The 19,287-nt window shown below is 45.2% G+C and overlaps 1 protein-coding gene across 1 annotated transcript in view; it reads right to left on the bottom strand.

The window, feature by feature from the left end:
- LOC129696445 (cadherin-7-like) overlaps positions 1 to 19,287 on the bottom strand; it is a 114,033-nt gene that overhangs the window by 50,431 nt on the left and 44,315 nt on the right. Inside the window, exons 2-4 of the mRNA XM_055634341.1 lie at positions 14,826 to 15,187; positions 11,909 to 12,203; positions 6,452 to 6,571 (exon numbers count right to left, since the gene is read on the bottom strand). Of these exons, the coding sequence (XP_055490316.1) occupies positions 6,452 to 6,571; positions 11,909 to 12,203; positions 14,826 to 15,187 (777 nt within the window). The remainder of the gene's footprint in view (positions 1 to 6,451; positions 6,572 to 11,908; positions 12,204 to 14,825; positions 15,188 to 19,287) is intronic.

Below are 19,287 nucleotides of genomic sequence, written 5' to 3'. Positions count from 1 at the left end.
GATGTTTATGTAAATTATGTTGTGTCTTGGGTCTATTTGTTTGTAATGTGTGGCTGCAGAAACGGCATTTCGTTTGGACCTCAAGGGGTCCAAATGACAATTAAATGTATCTTATCTTGTATCTTATCTTATTTCCACTAGTGTTGGACATTTCCACCCTGGGAAAAAAAGGTTCTGACTGTCTACCCTACCTATGCCCAACCATTTGGGCAAAGGAAAAGTCATAGTCACACAGAGTGGAAACAGGCTCTTCGGCCCAACTTGCCCACACCGGCCAACATGTCTCATTAACACCAGTCCCACCTGCCTGCGTTTGGCCCATATCCCTTGAAGCCACGTCATTGTGTTAAAGAAATGTAATGAGACACTGGAGGAACTCGGTTGGTCAGGGGGAATCTGTGGAGGGAATTGGACAGTCTATGTTTCAGATCATGACCTATCGCCAGCATCTGCAGCCTTTTGTGACGTTGTGTTCAAGAGCAAATCCTTCTCAGGTTTAGGGAGCAAACCTTGTTTAGGTAAACCAGCAACTAGATAGGAAATAGAACAGTACAGCATGGGAACAGCCCCTTTGGCCCACAATGTTTCTGCTCAACATGATGCCAAGTTAAACTGCTCTCATCTGCCTGCACGTGATCCACATCCATGTACTCCTGCACTTCCATGTGCCTATCTAAAAGCCTCTTAAACACCACTATCATATCTGTCTCCACCACCACCCCAGTCCATTCGTTCCAGACTTCCACCACTCAGTGTAAAAAACCTGCCCTTCACAACTCCATTAAACTTTCCGCCTCTCACCTTAAAACTACGCCCTATATTGTTGGACATTTCCCCCCTGGGAAAAAGGTTCTGACTGTCTGCCGTATCTTTGCCTTTCATAATTGTATATACATCTATCAAGTCTCCCCTCAAGCTCCGATGTTCCAGAGAAAACAATCCAAGTCCATCCAACCTCTCCCTGGAGCTGAAATTCTCTAATCCAGATAGCATTCTGGTAATAGACACAAAATGCTGGAATGCCTTAGAGTGTCAGGCAACATCTCTGGAGTTGGTGGCGGTTCGCTTGGAGACGGGAGCAATTCAAGTTTGAGAGGGAAATCGACCATACGTGGAAAAATTGAACTAGTGTAGATGGGGCTTCTTGGTCGGCATGGACAAGTTGGGCCGAAGGGCCTGTTTCCAAGCTGCATCGCTCCATGACTATAACTATTGGGGAGCAAAAAGATCCCCAATAGAATTTTCCTATTAAGGTACCCTATAGTGGAAGCTGCTCAGGGGTGGATTACTACAGGTTAAATCAATAAATGAAATACCCATGGCGTTTATGACTTCTGAAGTAAAATTAGCATTCTAAATTAGATGAAAAAATTCATGTCTTTGGAATGTGTGCAGATGCTGCTGTCATTTGTATTCAGCACCTTCCTTTGAAATACACTGTAACAATTCATATTCCCCTGCTGTGCTTCCCACTGCAAGTTTGAAAATGGCAAGAAACTATTTAAAGAAAACCACTCTTTCTTTCCCTGAGGGATTGCTGCAGAGAAAAGAAAGACTTGTATTTTTTATTATTTCAAATAGTTTTAACTCCACTGGTTAGATCACACTTGGGGTATTGTGTGCAGTTCTCGTCACCACACCATAGGTCGTTGTGCCCTACCTGGACTCGCAGCATTTTCTCCTCTTCTCCCACCCCCTCCCCCTCCACCTACATTCCCTCCTCTGGCTTCACAATTCTCTGCTCTTTTATCCTAATCTCATCTTTTATCTTTTCATCTTTAACTTTGTCCAATCATCTGCCTATCAACTCTCCCCTCTTCACCTGTAACCACCTATCACCCACCAGGAATTGTCCTGGCCTTCATCTCTCTCAGCTTTCTTCCCCCCCCCACCACCCACCCCACACCACCACAACCAGTCTGAAGAAGGGTCGCAACCTGAAGTAGGATCACCTATCCCTGTTTTCCAGAGAAGAGGGTTATTGATTGGGGACCATCAGCCATGATCACAATGAATAGTGGAGCTGGCTCGAAGGACCAAATGGCCTCCTCAGGCACCTAGTTTCTATGTTTCTATGTTTCTAAGCACAAATAGGACAGATTTGGAGGTAAGTGGGTGGGACTGATGTAGACGGGACATGTTGGTCGGTGTGGGCAAGTTGGGCTAAAGCATGTATCCACACTATATGACTCTATGCTGCCTAACCCACAGAGTTACTCCAGCACTTTGTATCTTTATGTTGCTAAAACAGCATCTTCACTTCCTTGTGTCTGCATTTCACCTGGATGTTGCCTGGATTGGAGGGTGTAAATTATAAACTCATAAATTCATAAATCATAGGAATAGAATTAGGCCATTCCGCCCAGCAAGTCTATTCAGCCATTCAATCATGGCTGATCTATCTTTCCCTCTCAACCCCATTCCCCTGCCTTCTCTCCATAACCCCTGATCCCCTTACTATCAAGAATCTGTCAATCTCTGCCTTAAAAATACCCAATGACATGGCCTCCACAACCACCTCTGGCAATGAATTCCACAGAATTCACCACACTCTGACCCTCTGACTGGGGGCAGTCACAGTGGCACAGCAGTAGAGTTGCTGCTTTACAGCGAATGCAGCGCCGGAGACCTGGGTTCGATCCTGACTTGTCTGTACGGGGTTTGTATGCGATCTGCATGGGTTTTCTCCGAGATCTTCGGTTTCCTCCCACATTTCAAACACTTACAGGTTTGTAGGTTACTTGGTTTTGTAAATGTAAAAATTGTCCCTAGTGGGTGTAGGATAGTATTAATCTGCAGGGATCGCTGGTCGGCACGGACCCGGTGGGCCGAAGGGCCTGTTTCCATGCTGTATCTCTAAACTAAACTAAACTAAACTAAACTAAACTAAACTAAACTAAAGAAATTCCTCCTCATCTCCTTTCTTAAGGTACAGTACAACCTTTTATTCTGAGTCTGTGAGGAGAGATTGGATAGGCCGGGCTTATGTTACCGGGAGTGATGGAGACTGAGGTATGACCTGATAGAGGGGTATCAAATTATGAGGTATAGAGATAGGGTAGATAATCATAATCTTTTTCCATGCCAGGAGTATCATAAATAAGGCATAAACTCTCGGTGAGAGGAAGGAGCTGTAAAGGTGATTAGAGAGGAAATGTTCTTAAATAGAGAATTTGAATTTGAGTTTAGTTTAGTGCAGTGAAAAGCTTTTTATTGCATGTTAACGAGTCAGTGGAAAGATTATACATGATTACAATCGAGCCAACCACAGCGCACGGACACACGATAAAGGGAATAACGTGAATAACATTAGTGCAACAAAAATCCAGTAAAGCCCGATCAAAGATAGTCTGATGGTCTCCAATGAGGAAGATAGTAGCTCAGGACTGCTCTTTAGTTGTTGATTGGATGGTTCAGTTGCCTGAGAACAGTTGGGAAGAAACCGTCCTTGAATCTGGAGGTGTGCGTTTTCACACTCTTGCCTGATGGGAGAGGGGAGAAGAGGGAGTGACCGGGGTGAGAATGGCCTTTGATTAAACCGATGGCCATGTTGTGGCAGCATGTAATGAACTGATGGGTTAGAGGCAGCGGGAGACCAGGTGTCTTGTGGAACCTGCTCCACTTTCTAATAAGAACTGATTGCAATCTGGACCATGCAACCTCATCTATCTCTGCTGACCTTTCACTGCCCTGCCCTGCTTATCAAGAATTTATCTACCTCTGGCATAAAAATATTCAAAGACTACTTCTACCGCCCTTTGAGGAATAGAGTTCTATAGGCTGACAAGCTTCTGAGGGAATGAAATGTTGCTTGATTCCTTATTTTTATACAGCATCTACCTAGTTCATGTTATATTGCATCAGCAATCCAAATTTTGATTAAGGAAGAGAGGAATTAGTGTAAAAATGCCTGAAGAAGGGTCCCGAGCCAAAACATCATCTCTCCGTGTTCTCCAGAGATGCTGCCTGACCCGCTGAGGTACTCAGTACTTTGTGTCTTTCTTTGGTATAAACCACCATCTGCAGCTCCTGGTTATTATACATAGAGTGTAAATTACTGTTGGGCTAGAGTTCGGCCAAAGGGCCATTTCTGTTGAATGACTCTATGACTTCATCTCCGAGCTTTTGTTGTTGTTGCCAGAGCTAGTGTCCACCCCACATTAGCCTTCAAACAACTTCAGGATTTCAAATATTCCAATCAAGTTTGTTTTTTACTCTTCTGATTCAAGCCTGGCTATATCTCATATCATTTGGATGTGCATGGCTACACATGTCATTTAATTTGCTGCATCAGGGAAACAAGGTTGGAAAGGGCCCTGAATGTGACAAAGTCCCGCAAGGTTTGCAGGGGGAAAGCCGCCAAGATGGTCCCTGCTATTTCCCTGAAGACAGGGGGACCGGAGAGGAGGGAGCCGGTGACGACGGACGCGAGGAACAAGGACTGGTAGGAGTGTGAACTGGGGTCTTACCTTACGCGCTCTCAAGCTCGTCTGCAGGAGGCGCCCCAGGGCCACAAAGGTGAACGTGCAAGGAGAGGGACGTCAGTTCGCTGGACAATCCAGGCGTCCAAGGACGATGAAGGCTGGAGGCCCTGCAGCAGTCTGGGGCTCACCTAGATTGGGCACCGCTCCATATGACCTAAACCATGGACTGGATTTTGAAAATGGCGCCAATACAAAGTCTAAATGGACTTTTTCTGTACACTTTACTAATTGGGGATTGTGCTTCAGTTTGGCAATACTCTACTGGACTGTTGGTACGAAAATAATTTCACAGTGCATTTGCACATGTGAAAATAAAGCACGTAGCACATAGAGACCGGTGACTTGCCCAGTCATTAGTCAAATCCAGCCTGATATAAGAGTACAACAGACCTTACGAAGCACAGCATGACCATGGAGTCATAGAGTCATTCAGCAGAGAAATGGCCCTTAAGCCCAACTCGTCCAATAATAATTTACACTATATCCATTAATCAGGAACTGCAGATGGTGGTTTACATGAAAGATACAAAATGCTGGAGTAACTCAGCAGGTCAGGCAGCATCTCTGGAGAACATGGACAGGTGACATTTCGGGTTGGGATCCTTCCTCAGGTATTTCTACACTCATTGTCTCTTCCTTAATCAAATGTTAGATCCTTAATGCAATCTAGGTAGAAACAAAGAGCTGTGGATGCTGGTTAATACACAAAAGCACATAAAGTGACATATTTGGTTAATTTTAGTTTTGTTTAGTTTAATTAGTCACCGAGGTACAGTGAAAAGTTACAGTCAAAGGAAAGACTACACATGATTACAATCAAGCCATCCACGATGCACAGATAAAGGATAAAGGGTGCAACATAAAGTCCAATAAAGTTCAATTAAAGATAGTCCAAAGTTCTCCAATGAGGTGGTTGGGAGGTCAGGACCGCTCTTTAGCTGAGCCCTAATGAGACCACACCTGGAGTATTGTGTGCAGTTTTGGTCCCCTTATTTGAGGAAGGACATTCTTGCTATTTAGGGAGTGCAGCGTAGGTTTACAAGGTTAATTCCCGGGATGGCGGGACTGTCACATGCTGAGAGAATAGAGCGGCTGGGCTTTGTACACTCTGGAGTTTAGAAGGATGAGAGGGCATGCTAGAGGCAGGAAACATGTTCCCAATGTTGGGGGAGTCTAGAACCAGGGGCCACAGTTTAATAATAAGGAGGAAGCCATTTAGAACGACGATGAGGAATCTTTTTCACACAGAGAGTGGTGAGTGTGGAATTCTCTGCCTCAGAGGGCGGTGGAGGCAGGTTCTCTGGATACATTCAAGAGAGAGCTAGATAGGGCTCTTAAAAGATAGCGGAGTCAGGGATATGGGGAGAAGGCAGGAACGGGGTACTGATTGCGGATGATCAGCCATGATCACATTGAATGGTGGTGCTGGCTCAAAGGGCCGAATGGCCTACTCCTGCATCTATTGTCTATTGTCTATTGATGAGAGGACCATTCTTTCATACGGACTCATTATTTCTGTACACTTTACTTACCGGGGATGCGCTTAGGTATGGCAACATTTTACCGGATTGTTTGTAAGAAAATAATTTCACTGTGCGTTTGCATGGTCACGTCCCTATCGAAAGTAGATGAGGAGGAATTCCTTTTGTCAGAGGGTGGGTGAATCTGTGGAATTCATTGCCACGGACAGCTTCGGAAGCCAAGTCATTGGATATTATTTGGCGAAGATTGAAAGATTCTTGATTCGTAAGGGTGTCAGGGCTTATGGTGAGAAGGCAGGAGAATGGGGTTGAGAGGGAAAAATAAATCAGTCATGATTGAATGGCGGAGTAGACTTGATGGGCCGAATGGTGCAATTCTGCTCCTGGAGCTTATGAATGAATTAACATGTGAGAATAAAAGCCCCATCGAACCACTGAACCATTGTGGTATCTGTATCTGCTGTCTCTTGTATTCTATCTCTTTACCTGTAGTTGGTTCAACCAGGAAGTATGGTTGTCCTTGAAGGATGCGGTATACAATCCTGGCATGGCTCCCATATGAGGGGTCGTCAGCATCTGTAGCTGTTACTTGGGTAACGGAGGTCCCTGCGCAGAGTTGAGGGAACATGTTCAATAAACATTTATTGCACACTCTTTTCTCTTCAAACTCTTTTCTGTTAAAAGCAATATACAACGTCAAACATCACATCTGTGGAACTCTATCTCAGAGACCTCAATCACTATTGAGGTAATGAAAGCCTAAACTAAACTAATCTAACCTCCAGTCTTCTTTACATCTCTACTTAAGGCAGACTGATTCCTGGGATGTCAGGACTTTCATATGAAGAAAGACTGGTTAGACTTGGCGTGTACTCGCTAGAAATTAGAAGATTGAGGGGGATCTTACAGAAACTTACAAAATTCTTCAGGGGTTGGACAGGCTAGATGCAGCAAGATTGTTCCCGATGATGGGGAAGTCCAGAACAAGGGGACACAGTTTAAGGATAAGGGGGAAATCTTTTAGGACCGAGATGAGAAAAACATTTTTCACACAGAGAGTGGTGAATCTCTGGAATTCTCTGCCACAGAAGGTAGTTGAGGCCAGTTCATTGGCTATATTTAGGAGGGAGTTAGATGTGGCCCTTGTGGCTAAAGGGATCAGGGGGTATGGAGAGAAGGTAGGTACAGGATACTGAGTTGGATGGACAGCCATGATCATATTGAATGGCGGTGCAGGCTCGAAGGGCCGAATGGCCTACTCCTGCACCTATTTTCTATGTTTCCATGTTTCTAAGGGCAGCACAGTGGCGCAGCGGTAGAATTGTTGCCTTACAGCGCCAGAGACCCGGCTTAGAAACATTGAAACATAGAAAAATAGGTGCAGGAATAGGCCATTCGGCCCTTCGAGCCAGCACCACCATTCAATATGATCATGGCTGATCATCTAAAATCAGTAACCTGTTCCTGCTTTTTCCCCATATCCCTTGATTCCTTTAGCCCCAAGAACAAATTTCAACTCTCTCTTGAAAACATCCAGTGAATTGGCCTCCACTGCCTTCTGTGGCAGAGAATTCCACAGATTCACAACTCTCTGGGTGAAGATGTTTTTCGTTATTTAGGTCCTAAATGGCCTCCCCTTATTCTTTTTTTAAAAATATTTTATTTATTAGAAGCGAGTACAATGCATTGGTACAAAAACGATGTCAACATATTACATTCTCTGTACAACTTCCCTTTTTTTTTTAAAGAGAGAAGTGAGAAAATGTGCAAATGGGAGAAATATTTGGATAAAATTTATTCAACCTAGTTTTGGAATAATATAATCTATGTAATTTTTTTAATTGAATTAAGTTATGTCTAGCATTGATCGAACATTTATGTATATGTATCAAATATTTTTCCCATGTTTCCTTTGAGATTTTTATCATTCATTCTTTTTCCCAGTCTTCTCTAATTGCCTCTGTTGATGGTAATTCTATATTTAAAATACTGTTATACAAGTATGATATTAATTTTGTTGACTCCGCATTGATATTATACTTTGGAATCTTGGTATATATTTCTTCATAAAGTCACATACCTGTAGGTATTTAAAATATTGATTGTTGTTCAATTTAAATTTTGATTTTAGTTGTTGAAATGATAATAAATTTCCCAATCCATACAAATCACCTACCTTTTTAATTCCCACTTTTTCCCATTGTTTATATGTTTTATCCATACCAGATGGTTTAAGTACTGGGTTATTCACTATTGGTGTTAATTCCACAGATTCACAACTCTCTGGGTGAAGATGTTTTTCGTTATTTAGGTCCTAAATGGCCTCCCCTTATTCTTAAAATGTGACCCGTGGTTCTACACTCTCCCAACATTGGAAACAATTTTCCTGCATCCAGCCTGTCCAATCCTTTAAGAATTTTAAATGTTTCTATAAAATACCCTCTCATCCTTCTTAAATTCCAGTGAATACAAACCCAGTTGACCCATTCTTTCAAGTCAGACTTTGATCCTGACTATGGCTGCTGTCTGTTCAAAGTTTGTACATTCTCCCTGTGACCGCGTGAGATTTCTATGGGTACAAAGACAGAAATTGCAAATCGTCTCGAGTGTGTAGGTTTGTGCTGGCATTTGGGGATGGCTGGTCAGTGCGGACTTGGTGGTCCGAAGGTCCTGTTTCTGCACTGAATCTCTAAACTAAGCTAAATTAAACTAAATTAAACTAAACTAAACTGAACTCTAAACTGCTCAACATCCTGCACTCCAAGGAATCAGTGGCGGATGGCGGGGGGGGGGGGGGGGGGGGGGGGGGGGGGGGGGGGCAGTGGGGACACGTCCCCCCTCTTTTTTGTAATCCGCATTTCAAAACCCGGTGAAATCTCCGCTTTCCGCGAGACAGTGGGGGTGGGACTGCTGATCGAGGGCGCTGATTGGACGAGAGAGACGTCAGTCAGCAGGCAATGGAGGCAGGACATGATGATTCAGCGTGATGATTGGAGGAGGGAGATGTAGGGGTGTGGGAATGAAGGGCCTGTCCCACTTACGAGCCAATTCACGAATTCCCCCGAATTCTTCCGAGTTTTCCCCTTGATTGAAACTCGCAGAATACTTGGGGCATTCTCCCGACTATCTTTTTACTCATGGACATTTTTTATCAGGCTGGAAAAAACGTCCTGACTTACCTGATACTCGAGTACCTATGGCTGGCATAACGAGCCACTACGATATATCTACAGGCTCCTACGGCCTCCTACGGACGAGTTACGAATATTCTGCGAGTTTGAATCAAGGGGAAAACTCGTAAGAATTTGTGAATTACCTCGTAAAGTGGGACAGGCCCTTTAGGATAGAGCACGGTGATTGGAGGAGTGAGATAACCATATAACCATATAACAATTACAGCACGGAAACAGGCCATCTCGGCCCTACAAGTCCGTGCCGAACAATTTTTTTTCCCCCTTAGTCCCACCTGCCTGCACTCATACCATAACCCTCCATTCCCTTCTCATCCATATGCCTATCCAATTTATTTTTAAATGATACCAATGAACCTGCCTCCACCACTTTCACTGGAAGCTCATTCCACACCGCTACCACTCTCTGAGTAAAGAAGTTCCCCCTCATATTACCCCTAAACTTCTGTCCCTTAATTCTGAAGTCATGTCCTCTTGTTTGAATCTTCCCTATTCTCAAAGGGAAAAGCTTGTCCACATCAACTCTGTCTATCCCTCTCATAATAGATCCCCTCAGGTCCCCCCTTAACCTTCTGCGCTCCAGAGAATAAAGACCTAACTTATTCAACCTATCTCTGTAACTTAGTTGTTGAAACCCAGGCAACATTCTACTAAATCTCCTCTGTACTCTCTCTATTTTGTTGACATCCTTCCTATAATTGGGCGACCAAAATTGTACACCATACTCCAGATTTGGTCTCACCAATGCCTTGTACAATTTTAACATTACATCCCAGCTTCTATACTCAATGCTCTGATTTTTAAAGGCTAGCATACCAAAAGCTTTCTTTACCACCCTATCTATATGAGATTACACCTTCAAGGAACTATGCACGGTTATTCCCAGATCCCTCTGTTCAACTGTATTCTTCAATTCCCTACCATTTACCATGTACGTCCTATTTTGATTTGTCTTGCCAAGATGTAGCACCTCACATTTATCAGCATTAAACTCCATCTGCCATCTTTCAGCCCATTTTTCCAAATGGCCTAAATCACTCTGTAGACTTTGGAAATCCTCTTCATTATCCACAACACCCCCTATCTTGGTATCATCTGCATACTTACTAATCCAATTTACCACACCTTCATCCAGATTATTGATGTACATGACAAACAACAAAGGACCCAACACAGATCCCTGAGGCACCCCACTAGTCACCTGCCTCCAACCCGATAAACAGCCATCCACCATTACCCTCTGGCTTCTCCCATTCAGCCACTGTTGAATCCATCTTGCTATTCCTGCATTTATACCCAACAGTTGAACCTTCTTAACCAACCTTCCATGAGGAACCTTGTCAAAGGCCTTACTAAAGTCCATATAGACAACATCCACTGCTTTACCCTCGTCAATTTCCCTAGTAACCTCTTCAAAAAATTCAAGAAGATTAGTCAAACATGACCTTCCAGGCACAAATCCATGTTGACTGTTCCTAATCAGACCCTGTTTATCTAGATGCTTATATATATTATCTCTAAGTATCTTTTCCATTAATTTGCCCACCACTGAAGTCAAACTAACAGGTCTATAATTGCTAGGTTTACTCTTAGAACCCTTTTTAAATATGTGCCCAAGTCATAGGATCACAACGGCAGCCCTGGACACAGACCTGCGCCTCATCCGCAGCCAGGATCGATCCGGCACTGCATTCGCTGCCGAACCGCCACTGGACCATCCCCGTCCCACCCCGAGTGCAAGCTCCCCCCCCCCCCCATGCCCGGGGGTGGCCAGAGCTGTCGGGAGTCAGCGAGGCACGGTGCCCCCAGCCAGCGCAGAGAAGCAGCGCTAATCCCAGCTCAACTCTGCCTGTCCTGCCAGGTTAACCTGCAGCCCTGCCTGGACAAGGGAAATATGGTCCAGATTAACAGCCAGCACAGAGAAGCAGCGCTAGCTCCACGACTCCAGACTGGTATTCTGTCAGTCTAGGCAGGGCTGTAGGTTAATCCGGCGAGACAGGCAGAGTTGAGTTGCATTTAGCGCTGGATTGAGCTGAAATTACCGTTCGGTCACCAAGAAATTGTGTCACCCCTGTCCCCCGGTCCCCTCCATATTTTGATAGCAATTTCTGTCACTGCAAGGAAAAGAGTCCTAACATGCTCAACCTCTCCTTGTAGCTCAGGCCCTCAGACAAGGAGAGGTTTTCTCATTCAGAGGGTGGTATATTTTTGTAATTCTGAATTTGTCTTGGGAGATTCATCTGCTTCTCCCTGAATAGCTGGAGTCTATCTTATTTGGCATTAAAGGGATTGAAAGCCCTGCTTTCATCATCCTTATGGGCGATGCAGAGGCTCAGCGGTAGAGTTTCTGACTCACAGCGCCTATCCAATTTATTTTTAAATGATACCAACGAACCTGCCGCCACCACTTCCACTGGAAGCTCATTCCACACCGCTACCACTCTCTGAGTAAAGAAGTTCCCCCTCATGTTACCCCTAAACTTCTGTCCCTTAATTCTGAAGTCATGTTCTCTTGTTTGAATCTTCCCTATTCTCAAAGGGAAAAGCTTGTCCACATCAACTCTGTCTATCCCTCTCATCATTTTAAAGACCTCTATCAAGTCCAAATCGACCCGATCTCGACCCAAAACGTCACCTAATCCTTTTCTCTGGAGATGCTACCTGACCCGCTGAGTTACTCCAGCATTTCGAACAGGAGAGAGATGACTGGCTTACTCTCTCTCTTTATTCTAATATTGTTTTCCACGCTTACCGTCAGGCGACATCTCAGGGACGGTGGCGACATACGGCCCGTCTAGAAACCTGGGTTCATTGTCGTTGATGTCTTGGACCTTAATGTTGAACTCTGACTCGGGCTCAACGTACTGATTGGTAGCTCTGTTCACCACTTGTGCACGGAGTGTGTAGGACGGCTTCTCCTCGCGGTCTAGCTTCTTCATGACGTAGATGTCTCCCTTATCCTCATTGATGGTGAATATGGTGCCAGCTCCCTCACCGCTCAACGTGTACCTCAACGTCCCATTGCCCGTATCCGAGTTGGAGTGTATCTGTGGGTGTTAATTGATCCGTTTCATTAATGTAATGCCATTTCCATGGTAAGCGAGCTGGTCCCCCATGGTTGACCCGGTGGATCGCGGCATCAGGGTGATCCCACCCAGCTTGCCTGGAAAAGGCACCACTCATAAGAACTGGAGCATAGACTTTTAAAATTGAGATTAGTTTAGTTTAGAGATGCAGTACGGAAACAGGCCCTTTGGTCCACCGAGTCATCGCCGACCAATGATCCCCATACACTAGCACTATTCCACACACTAGGACCATTGTGGGCTCCAACTTTCCTTGGTCATTGGTCATCTGATTTATTCTGAATCTTTTCATATCTCTAGTTTCCCTTTTCCCTGAGTCCCCGAGTGGTGAATCTCTGGAACTCTCTGCCACAGAGGGTAGTTGAGGCCAGTTCATTGGCTATATTTAAGAGGGAGTTAAATGTGGCCCTTGTGGCTAAGGGGATCAGGGGATATGGAGAGAAGGCAGGTACGGGATACTGAGTTGGATGATCAGCCATGATCATATTGAATGGCGGTGCAGGCTCGAAGGGCCGAATGGCCTACTCCTGCACCTAATTTCTATGTTTCTATGTTTCTATGTTTCAACCTGAAGAAGGGTCTCGACCCAAAACAGCACCTATTCCTTTTCTCCAGAGATGCTGCCTGGCCTGCTGCATTACACCAGCATTTTCTGTCTATCTTCGGTGCAAACCAGCATCTGCAGTTCCTTCCTACAATCTCTGCTTCGCTTTTGTCCTCCAGCAGATGACAGACCAACCTCTTTAAGATCAACCCTCATCCTCTTGCGCTCCAAGGTTTAGTGTCCTAGTGTGCTCAACCTCTCCCTGTAGCTCAGGTTACAGGGAGTAAGGGTGACATGCCTCATTGACTATCGACCTGTGGCATAACGCCTGTGGTGATGAAGTGCTTTGAGAGGTTGGTCATGGTGCAAATCAACTCCTACCTCGACAAAAACCTGGACCCACTGCAGTTCGCTTACACACACAACAGATCAACTGTGGATGCGATCTCGCTGGCCCTCAACTCCGCACTGGACTACTTGGACAACTAAAATCTTATATGTCAGGCTGTTATTCATTGATTACAGCTCGGCATTTAACACAATCATCCCCTCCAAGCTGGTTACCAAACTAGCAGAACTGGGTCTCTGCGCATCCCTCTGCAATTTGATCCTCGACTTCCTCATTCTCAGACCACAGACTGTTCGTATTGGTGGAAATGTGTCAGACTCGATAACAATCAGCATGGGAGCACCCCAAGGCTGCGTGCTCAGCGCCCTGCTGTACTCACTCTATAGTCATGACTGCGTAGCCGGTCATAGTGCGAACTCCATCATCAAGTTCGCTGACGACACCACTGTTGTGGGACATATCACATATCAGAGTATAGAAGAGAGATCGAGCAACTGACCAAATGGTGCCAGCATAATAACCTGGCTCTCAACACCAGTAAAACCAAGGAACTGATTGTGGACTTTGGAAGGAGTAGGATGGGGATCCACAGTCCCATTTATATCAACGGGTCGATGGTTGAAAGGGTCAAGAGCTTCAAATTCCTGGGCATGCACATCTCAGAAGATCTTTCCTGGTCCGAGAACACTGATGCAATTATTAAGAAAGCACATCAGCGCCTCTACCTTGAGAAGATTACGGAGAGTCGGTTTGTCAAGGAGGACTCTCTCTAACTTCTACAGGTGCACAGTAGAGAGCATGCTGACCGGTTGCATCGTGGCTTGGTTCGGCAACTTGAGCGCCTTTGAGAGAAAAAGACTACAAATGTAGTAAACACTGCCCAGTCCATCATCGGCTCTGACCTTCCTTCCATCGAGGGGATCTATCGCAGTTGCTGCCTCAAAAAGGCCGGCAATATCATCAAGGACCCACACCATCCTGACCACACACTCATCTCCCTGCTACCTTCAGGTAGAAGGTACAGGAGCCTGAAGACTGCAATGACCAGGTTCAGGTATAGCTACTTCCCCACAGCCATCAGGCTATTAAACTTGGCTTGGATAAAACTCTGAACATTAATAGCCTATTATCAGTGATTTGCACTTTATCAGTTTATTTATTCATGCGTATATTAATGGTATATGGATACACTAATCTGTTTTGTAGTCAATGCGTACTATGTTCTATTGTGCTGAAGCAAAGCAAGAATTTAATTGTCCCATCAGGGACACATGGCAATAAACTCACTTGAACTTGAGTCCCTTGAATCCTGGTGATATCCTCGTAAATCCTCTATGAAACCTTTCCAGTTTGACAACCTCTTTCCTATCACAGGCCCTTTCATGCCGACCAGGTTGCCTCAACTAAAGGTTAAAATAAATATAAACCGAGTCAGATTAGATTAGTCAGATTAGATATAAACTGAGCGAACTCTGTAAACATATTACAGGTTAGACACAATATGCTAGATTAACAGCAGGACAGACAGCATCTCTGGAGAGAAGGAGAGGGTGGTGTCTCAGATCGAGACACATCTTCTGAAGTTTGTATCTAATCTGACTAGTTTGTATGAGGCATCTTGGTCGACATGGAGGGAGGGCCTGTTTACTTGCTGTAAACTATGACAATGCCTCTAAAGTTAACGGCTTACCTTCCCGATGCGGAGTGGTTCTTTTTCGGTGTTCTCTTCAACCGCAAAGAACTGGTTCCACACCCACTTGCGCTTCACACGATGGATTCGGGGATGTTGAGTCTCGGCTCGATGTTGCTCCGAATAGACAAGGGTGACCAGCCAGCAATCCACCAGAGCACATCCCATTAGACAAGTCCACCAGCTGCAGTGGTTTAACATCCCCATCGAGGGAGGAATGCTTTGCACGTACGGAACAGCTGGGGCAGACCTGTGAAGGCCAGTCGCTCTATATCGAAACAGCAAGCTGCACAACTCTGATAGAACGCAGATGGTCTTTTTCTTCTGTCGCCGACTGAAAGTCAGTTTGACGCCTTTTATTTCTGGAAACAAAGAACAAGCTAATTGATGAAGTCATAGTCATTGAGTCATCAGGGCATAAATAGGTCCTTCGGCCAATCGAGCCTGCACTGACCATTGATCACACACGGGTTTTCATCTCATTATTGCTTGTCCTGGTGTATTAAACGTTACACATGGAGTTACACAGTCAGGATAGGCACAAAATCAGGGCGGCACGGTGGCGCAGCGGTAGAGTTGCTGCCTTACAGCGCCAGAGACCTGGGTTTGATCCTGACCACAGGTGCTGTCTGTGCATTCTCTCCGCGACCCGCGTGGGTTTTCTCCGGATGCTCACGTTTCCTTCAACACGTCAAAGACGTACAGGTTTGTAGGTCAATTGGTTTTGGTTAAAATGATAAATTGTCCCCAGTATGTAGGATCTTGTCAGGGTACGGGGATCTCCGGTGGACAAGGATTTAGGGCCAAAAGGCCTGTTTTCACGCTGTATCTCTAAACTCAATTAAACTAAACTAATTAAGCTGCCGGTCCTCCCCTTTCTGCGACCATGTTTCTGTGACTGAAATAACATGATTATTCCAAGGGCTGGTTCTTTCCACCCACTTATATTTCGTGCTCCTCAATATAACACGGAGCAATGTGATACCAGGAGCAAAGCCGATCAAGGCAGTAGCTCAGCTGTAAATCTTTTCACAGGGATTAAATATTATCTTGCAGTTAGAATGCAATCGATATTCAGAATACAAAACTTACATTAAGGTTACATTAGCTTCTCCACAGGCTGTGTTTTGTTTTACATATCGAATAGGATAGAAATGGATCATGGTCTTGTGGTCACTTTGCTATAGATAGGCCAAGACTCAATGTTAATGGATGTTTTTGATGGCATCTTCCACAAAATTAATCATAATGATGCTAATGTCCATCAGTTTCATGTCTTCCGTGGCCAACTAGCACATCGCAGCAAGCTCCACCATCATTTTAGTTTAGTTTAGCGATGCAGGATGGAAACATGCCCTGCGGCCCATCAAGTCCGCCCCGACCAACGATTACTGCACATTAACACTATCCTACACAGCCTAGGGACAATTTACAATTCTACCAAGCCAATTAACCTACAAACCTGTACGTTTTTGGAGTATGGGAGGAACCCAGAGAAAACCCATGCCGGACATAGGAAGAATGTACAAACTCTGTACAGACAACACCCGTAGTCAGGATCGAACCCAGGTCTCGGGTCAGTGGTTTGAATATGTGATGCATCCATGGAAGAGGGGCTTGCCAGTTGGACCTGTTGTATCTCAGTAGGTGCAGAACATATCATCATCATCATCAGCAACCTTTATTGTCATCTTGCAAAGCAACAGTTGTACAGTGCAAAATGAGAAGACGTTTCCCCAGGAATACCAGAGCATCGCACATAAAACGTAAACATTTCACACATAAATAAAAACAATAAAAACAATCCAGTCCCTGATAAAAACAATACGAATAGTTAAAAAGTGCTGGTAAAAAACAGCAACATTAAAATACAAGTAAAAACACTCATAAATTGTCCAGGGCAGCTGATTTAAGTGGCCAGTGCAGAGTTGTTATTAAATTGCCAGTGCAAAAAAGCAGCAGAATCAGGTGGAGTGACTGTTTAGCAGCCTCACAGCCTGTGGAAGGAAGCTGTTTAGCAGTCTGGTTGTCCGGACTTTGATGCTGCGGTATCTCTTGCCTGGACGACAGAGATGTGTGGCGCGTCCGTCACCGTTCCCGTTGGAAGCACAGTCTCTTGCTCAGATTAGGGGAATCGCGAACCAGAAGACATAGGTTTATTTAAGCTGAGGGGAAAAATATTTTTTTACACAAAGGGCATGGTGGGTATATGGAACGAGATGCCAGAGGAGGTAGTTGAGGCAGATACTATCGCAATGATTAAGAAACATGTAGACAGGTATATGGATAGGACTGGTTTAGAGGAAGATGGGCCAAATACAGGCAGGTAGGATGAGTGTAGATGGGACATGTAGGTTGGTGTGGGCAAGTTTGGATGAAGGGCCTGTTTCCACGCTGTACACCAACTGCAACTGCTCAGACAGGAAGGCTCTGCAGAGAGTAGTGAGGGGAGCAGAGAGGATCATTGGCTTCTCCCTACCCTCTGTACAAGAACTGTCCCAGAGCCACTGCCTGTTAAAAAGCACTGAGCATAGCAAAGGACACACCGCACCCCCTGCACACACATCTGGATCTCCGCTGGAAGTATAGGATTTTGGTGTGTGTGCTTTATCATCATTCCTTACAATGCTATGTACAACAATGATCGCAACTTCTACTGAAGTGTGGATGCCCGTTGGCTCGCTAGAAGCTCATCCGCCCTTTGACAGGTCTTGTTTTTTGGTCCTGCTGGGAGTCCACAGCCTCCTCCTCACCTGGCAGACTAGGTGGGGGAGATGGTTTAATCACCGGCTATTTGACCATGGAGCAGGTAGCAGGGGATTACAAGGCGGGGTGCACTCCCTCCGACCTGACCTGAAACGTCACCAATTCTTTTTCTCCAGAAATGTTGCCTGGCCCGCTGAGTTACTCCAGCATTTTATTTTAGTTTTGATTAGTTTAGTTTAGCAATACAATGTGGAAACAGGCGCTTCGGCCCACCGAACAGTGATCCCCAAACACCTCTACGATTCGACACACACCAGGGACAAATTCCAATGTTACCAAAGCCAATTAACCTGTAAACCTGCACATCTTTAGAATGTGGAAGATAAGCATTGCACCCAGAGAAAATCCACGCAGGTCACGGGAAGAATGTGCCAACTCCATACAGACAGCACCCGTGGTCAGGATCAAACCCGGGTCCCTGGCGCTGTAAGGCAGCAACTCTACCGCTGCGCCACCGTACGACCATTTGTGGTTATCTTCGGTGTAACCCGGCATCTGCACTTCCTTGCTACGCACCAGCTGTACTTGTCTGCTTTCGAGACAGTCAGAATTAACAGGCTCATCTCGTTCTGTGCCAGACGTTAGTCAATGATTTTTATAATAGACAGGGAGAAAAAACACATCCCGCGAAGTTGCTCCTCTGTCTGTCAGTTTAATTGATGGTGCAAGCTGTCCTGTTGTGAACAGAGCTTTTTAGAGGATTTGAAAGTAATATCTTTGGTGGTGAGTGACTTCTCTATTGATGCAATCAATACGCTGTCCATCTGACTTAAACCAGTTTAGCTCCGACCTAAACAGCACAAAGTGCTGAGGTAACGCAACGAGTCAAGCAGCCTCTGCGGAAGGAATGGAAAGGTGACGTTTTGGGTCGGGATCCAACTTTGTTCCCGCCACAGATGCTAACTGACCTGCTGAGTTACTCCAGCACTTTACGCTTTTGCTCAAGATTCCAGCATCTGCAGTACCTTGCAGCTTAGACATTGTTTAACACGGTCTTCCCATTGCCCCCGTCCCACACCCCTCCCACAGCACCCCACTACTTACCACTGCTCCTTTTACATGGCTTGGTCCCCCCAGCCCCACCCCCTACCCTATCCCCCTCCCCCTATCCCACCAGGGTCTTGGAGTCATACTGCTCAGAAACAGTTCCTTCGGGCCACCTTGCTCATGCTAACTGTTGTAAATAAATTCATATTCATAAATCATAGGAGCAGAATGAGGCCATTTGGCCAATCAAGTCTACTCCACCAATCATGGCTGATCTATCTTTCCCTCTCAATCCTATTCTCGTACCTTCTCCCCATAATCCCTGACATCCGTACTAATTAGGAATCTGTCAATTGCAGCCTTAAAAATATCCATTGATTTGGCCTCCACAGCCGTCTGTGGCAATGAATTCCACAGATTCACCTTCTCTGGCCATAGGCCTGGATAGAGTGGATGTGGAGGATGTTTTTCCTCGTGGGAGAGTCTAGGACCAGAGGACATAGCCTCAGAATAAAATTACGTGACTTTAGACATATGAGGAGGAATTTCATTTTGAGGTTATGGGGGAAGGTAGGGGAATGGGGTTAAGAGGGAAAGATAGATCAGCCATGATTGAATGGCATGTACACTTAATGGGCTGAATGGCCTAATTCTGCTCTTACAACATAAACTTATGAACAAACCCTATCCCGATAGACACAAAAAGCTG

Source organism: Leucoraja erinacea, chromosome 4, assembly GCF_028641065.1.
Source record: "Leucoraja erinacea ecotype New England chromosome 4, Leri_hhj_1, whole genome shotgun sequence".
Classification (NCBI taxonomy): Eukaryota; Metazoa; Chordata; class Chondrichthyes; order Rajiformes; family Rajidae; genus Leucoraja; species Leucoraja erinaceus.
Note: the sequence above shows the minus strand (reverse complement) of the source record. Positions and strands in the feature narration are given on the sequence as shown.